Raw genomic sequence first — 5616 nt, 5'->3', positions numbered from 1 at the left:
GATTCCCCCAGTGATGTCCACCAAACAAAGGCGTCTACCAGGACACCACTGGAGGAATCTCTGATAGATCCAAGACATCAACATCGGAGTGCAGCCAGTGATGTCCGTGACACCTTGCTGAGCCGCCAAAGATAGGAACTGATACGTTCAGGCCAGCACAGCCGAGCCCCACGAAAATGCCCTACACTTCGTAAAGTCTCGGAGGAGTGGCAGCCAACGAAGGTGCACCAGATTGTTGGACTTGTCGGTCATCAGATACCCTCCGATCAGTAACATGATATAACACCTGGTGTACTGTCGAAGGGTCTCGGAATCGTCTGTCTGGGGCATCTGGCAAGCACGATCTCGTAGCCACACGAGCTTCAGCGTGAACGACTCCTTCCTCCGAGCCGCTTGCTGTGCTGCCACGGGAGGCCTGGCACCGAGGAGCTGCTCTACCAACTCCCACGTCTCCGTGTTGTACTAATTACCAAAGTCACGGAGGCACCCCCACGGGGTTACCGTGTGCGCGTAGGCCCAGATGGTACGCCAAGTCCTGCAGGGTGATAGTGACCTCACCCCACCGAAGATGGAACATGTGCATCTCTGGACGCCATCGCTCTACCAGTGCCGAAATCAGGGAGTTGTCAAAAGTAAAATCCCTGAGTGGCACGGTGTCGCCGAATTCGACCTCGTCCAGATACGGGACGATGACGTCCAATAGAGGTAAAATATGGCTAACTCGTCGGGGCAGTAGGAGGCCAGGCCTCTAATTAATGACAAACAAAAATAATATTTAAATTATATACAAATTAAATAACATAATACAACCAAATAAATTACTATATTTCTTATAAAATCAAAATAGATAACCTTAATAACAAACACAATATTATATTATAATGGCATTATAGTTATAAACACTAACAACATAGCATAGGAATAACAGAGTTCCAAACTGATACCATTGATGTCATACGAACCTAGCCTAAGCGGATACAGTTCTAAATTAACCGTACAAACCTAATTCCTAACCCATATATCAACGTTCCAGATCTACATGAATACTCTAACAATGCCAAAATAAAAATAATTTAACAACCATAACGAAACTAATCACGAAGTCGGCTGCCCCGGCGTAATGTGTCGTCTCATTCAACCTGTTTATGTCCCCGTCATTTCCCACTCGACGCGCCATCACCGCTTGGGTCACAGATATAATAAAAAAAATGTTAAAAGAGATGAGAAAGTAAAACTGGGACCCGGAAGTCGATTGTAAATGACTTTCATATATAGGGACGTCCCCTTGCTTATATCATTTATAGTATAAACGAGATATACACGTGTCACGCTTATGTGTCATATATCGTTTATAGTATAAACGAGATACGTACAATATCATCTCGTTTACACTGTAAACGAGATAAACAAGAAGAATTTATTTTGGTAATTTTTGTCAAATTTATTTATTTTGATAAATTTAATATTTATTTTATTTATAAAATAAAAAATCCCATTTTCCAACTGGCTAATCAATATATTTGTAATCACCATAGATTACAATACACACAGAGAGATATATAGACGTATGTGATGACTCATTTTTAAACCATGTTTCTTCTAGGAAGAAATATTGTACTTTTTATTAAATTAAACAAATCTTAGTATTTTATTTATTATATTTTTATATTAATTATTTAGATTTAAAATAATTTTTTATTCTTCTTTTTAAAATTTAACATGTTAATTTTCATAAATATTGCACTCTTTACCTCCTATAAAATATATTAGTATTTGTCCATATGTAATATAATATAGATATAAGAATAAAATAGTTCTTTTTTTATCTATAGAGAGACTCAAACCCACAACTTCTTAGGTGAGTATGAGGAGACTATGCCATTAAAAGTTTATTTTAGACAAATATATTTTTTGTCATTAAAAGTAACATAACATATAAGATAAATTTTGGTTTGGGAGTTAATTGGATAAAGATGTTAAAAACATCTTTTTTTTAAGATGTTTTTAAAAATTAAAATTTGACACATATAATCAATTAAACTGAGTTACTTTTATTAAAATTTGACTGGACAAATCAGTTTAGCCAAAAAATTAATAAATTAAATTTTAAATTAGTCTAAATTAATAATTTTTATAAAAAATAACTATAATATCCCTATTATAAAAAATAACATTCACTATTTTTCGATTAAATTAATTTATTTAACCTAATTTTAATAAAAATAACATGATTTAATTAATTATATGTATTAAATTTTAATTATTAAAAAATATTTTTAAAAAAAATATTTTAAACATTTTTATCGAAATACCTCCTTTTGGTTTTATATCTTCATCAAAGTACATAAAACACGTGCTTCTAATTTTTTAGTGTGAATTAGTGATAAAACAACACACCTTTTCAATTAGTTGGCAACTTTAACTTTAAAAAAGTTACGTTCGAATTTGTACATTTATGCGTAAAAATTAAAGTTAATTCATTGGACCATATGCAGCAGTTTTGTTTTACAAACGATGAAAATGATTTATACCAGATAACTTTTATTTATAATAATTCATATAAAACGTGTGTAACTTTTAACAAGGTCACTAAAATTAAAAAAAAAAGTAAAAAATAAAAATAAAAAACAAATACAACATCTCATCTTTATTTATCTAATTAAAGTTATTGAACAACTTTAAATTGTTTAAATATCACAAATCCGTTGAAGAGCTAGGTTTATTATAGAGAAAATTATTATAAAGAATTGTTAGAAACATTTAATTATTAAAACGAACTTTTAATATTAAAATCATTTAGAAAGATTAATTTTATAATATTTAAAAAAAAGATCAAATTTTTTTTACACTACAAGAAAAGAGAGCTATTTTAACATGATTTTTTTTAACGACCAGTGTAAAAATTAATATATATTTTTGACAAATATCACAAATGTCAAATTTTCTATGTTTTTTTGATGAATAATTTGATTGTAGAAAATTACTCATAAATTTTGACACTTATTTATTTTCAACTTACTCCATTATTCTTTTTCTTCGTCGAGCTCCGTCAATTTTGGCATCACATTACTCTCAATTTAGGATCATATTACTCATTCTTCATCTTTAAAATCTCAGTTTATTCTTCAGTTTCAATATCTCATCTCATTCTTTGTTAAAAATTTTTGTGGAAAATTTTTTATGGTCAATAAGTGTCAAAATGAATAGTATTTTTGACAATTAATAAGTATCACAAAAAATATATTCTCAAATTTTTCTAACAAATTATTTTTGACGACCAATATTTATCAAAATAAGATTTAAACTTTTTTTACAATTACTTATATGTCAAAAATACTATTTTTGACAAAACTTTTATTAACATATTTTTACAGTTAAAATAGTGTCAAAATTATTTTTTTGACGAATTTTAATTTTTTTTGACACATAATAATCTTAAAAAATAGTCTATATTGTTGTAGTGTTATAAAGAGATAAATATATTCTTAGATTATTTTTTTATTTATTTCTTTTTTTGTAAACATATTTTTTTTAATTATCTATCATACTCAAATCCTTATTCTTCATTTATAACTCATAAAGACATTTGTTATTGCTAATCACAAAACATAAGATCTGGGTGTACCTGAAAATATACTAATATCTTACTATTATCATATACAGAATAGTCAACAATGAATATCAAATAAATCATTCAAAACTTGTGAAATTTGTCTCGAGATATCTCTTTTTTCAATTATTCAAGACTTAGCCCTTGAATCAAATACAATAATAAGTATTAATCTAATTGATATCTGGCGTAAAATATTTGTATACTTTTGCGATAGACACCCGACTTTTAGTAGGTAAGTTGATTTTCCAATGCTACATTTAATATACCCTTGCAGAAACATTTTTATTGAGTAAACCTCTATTACCCCTAAGGTCTCAGGACTTGCTTGCTCTTGAGGAATTTAAAAACATTAAAATCTGAAAACAAATTTGAAAGAAACATATTACTCAATAGCAATATTTTTGCAAAGATATACCAAATGCAGCATTAGAAAATTAACTTACTTGTCAAGAGTCGGGTATCTATCACAAAAGCATATAAATATTTTACGCTAGACTAATTAAATCAGCACCGATTATTGCATTTGATTCAAGGACTAAACCTTGAATAATTAAAGAAAGAAATCTCTCGAGACAAATTTCACAAGTTTTAAATGATTTATTTGATGCTCATTGTTCACTACTCTATATATATGATAATGGTAAGATATTAGTATACTTTCCGGTCCTATATTCTCTTATTGACAATAACAAATGTTTCTATAAATTATATGAGTTATAAGTGAAGAATAAGGATTTAAATATGATAGATAATTAAAAAAAATGTTTAAAAATAAATAAATAAAAAAATAATCTAAAAATATATTTGTCTCTTGACAAAAAGAATTTGATCTTTTTTCTTAAATATTATATAATTAGTCCTTTTAAATAATTTTAATATTAAAAGTCTTTTAGTAATTCAATCTTCTTAATTGTCCTTTATAATAATTTTCTCTTTATTATATATGAATTTTTGAATGAGAAGAATTTGGTTACAAATTAACCTTTATGCAAACTAAATAAAATGATACAATATGCTTAAAAAAAGTAAAAAACTATACTTTAGCTTCTAATTAAGTTCTAATATTACATGATCTCTCCTTAATTAGAGTTACACCTACTTTATTTTCTCGGTGAAAATCAAATCCTGATAGTGTTACACATGTTAATTATACAAATACCCTATTTTACTATTTCTAAATAAATGAAGTTAAAACGAAAAAGTGAAAGCGACCATTAATTTAAAACAGAGGAATTATTGAAGTGGTGGAGAAGGGGTCTTGATGAGAGATGAAATGCATGCATGGCTTGACGAATTGATATTCTTATTAGTCATGCTTATAGCCAATCGAGTTGTTCCCATTCCCATAGTGGTTCTTGAACTTGAGCTTGAACTTGAACCTCACTACTATTCCAATTGCTACATGACCCTCCTCCTCCAGTATCTGGTGGCAAATCAGGACCACCTGATGAAAGGGAAGTTTCCGACGAGCTCGACCCATTATTATTATTATTGGCCTGCACCCTTGCTGATGATTCTCCTTGATGCTGCTGAGCACTTGTTGTAGAAGAACCATGATGAAGAACTCTTGGCACTACCACCTCCCGTGGCCGTCGATCAAATGCTCTGAAGCTTCCGGATATCACGTACACGCGACACAAGCTGAATTCGTGCCTCAACTACACGTATAAAATTAAATTTAAAACTTAAAAAAATATATTAGTTAAATTATAAAGAGAAATTCTATAGACTATTAGAATTTACTATTTTTAATCATCAATTTGATGATTAAAAATAGTAAATTCTAATAGTCACTTGAAATTTCTCGTTATAAAATATTTACCAATTACCATCTTAACTAATTTCACATTGACCTTATGTATGCATACCTGAGGAATAGCCGTGGGAGATTGGTTAGGGGCTTGAACGATGGCGCGGTATTCATGCATCTTCCATTTAGTTTTGCGACCGGTGGGAGCTTTTCCTTTGTAGAAAACCATGGTTTTCTTCACTCCGATCACTTG

General features: G+C 29.7%; 2 protein-coding genes across 2 annotated transcripts in view; both read right to left on the bottom strand.

Moving 5' to 3' along the window:
* Nucleotides 1-147: 147 nt before the first annotated feature.
* LOC110274830 (serine/threonine-protein phosphatase 7 long form homolog) lies at nt 148-1177 on the bottom strand. The gene is made up of 3 exons (XM_021130150.1): nt 1082-1177; nt 554-748; nt 148-462 (listed from the first exon to the last, which is right to left on the bottom strand). Exons 1-3 carry the CDS (start codon nt 1175-1177, stop codon nt 148-150), a joined length of 606 nt encoding a protein of 201 aa, XP_020985809.1.
* A 3488-nt stretch (nt 1178-4665) lies between these two features.
* LOC127744235 (NAC domain-containing protein 90-like) overlaps nt 4666-5616 on the bottom strand; it is a 1389-nt gene continuing 438 nt past the window's right edge. Inside the window, exons 2-3 of the mRNA XM_052256513.1 lie at nt 5482-5611; nt 4666-5271 (exon numbers count right to left, since the gene is read on the bottom strand). Coding sequence (XP_052112473.1) covers nt 4930-5271; nt 5482-5611 — 472 coding nt within the window. The 3' untranslated portion in view covers nt 4666-4929. The remainder of the gene's footprint in view (nt 5272-5481; nt 5612-5616) is intronic.

This window comes from Arachis duranensis, unplaced genomic scaffold (assembly GCF_000817695.3).
Source record: "Arachis duranensis cultivar V14167 unplaced genomic scaffold, aradu.V14167.gnm2.J7QH unplaced_Scaffold_232527, whole genome shotgun sequence".
Classification (NCBI taxonomy): Eukaryota; Viridiplantae; Streptophyta; class Magnoliopsida; order Fabales; family Fabaceae; genus Arachis; species Arachis duranensis.
This window is presented reverse-complemented; position numbering and strand designations above follow the sequence as displayed.

Excerpts from the sequence above, each read along its gene's own strand:
- LOC110274830 (XM_021130150.1), bottom strand. The coding sequence starts at position 1,177 with ATGGCGCGTCGAGTGGGAAATGACGGGGACATAAACAGGTTGAATGAG. Across the intron at positions 749-1,081 it reads TCGTGATTAGTTTCGTTATG|AGGCCTGGCCTCCTACTGCC; the intron begins GTTGTTAAATTA and ends GTCATTAATTAG. Across the intron at positions 463-553 it reads TCCATCTTCGGTGGGGTGAG|TACAACACGGAGACGTGGGA; the intron begins GTCACTATCACC and ends TTTGGTAATTAG.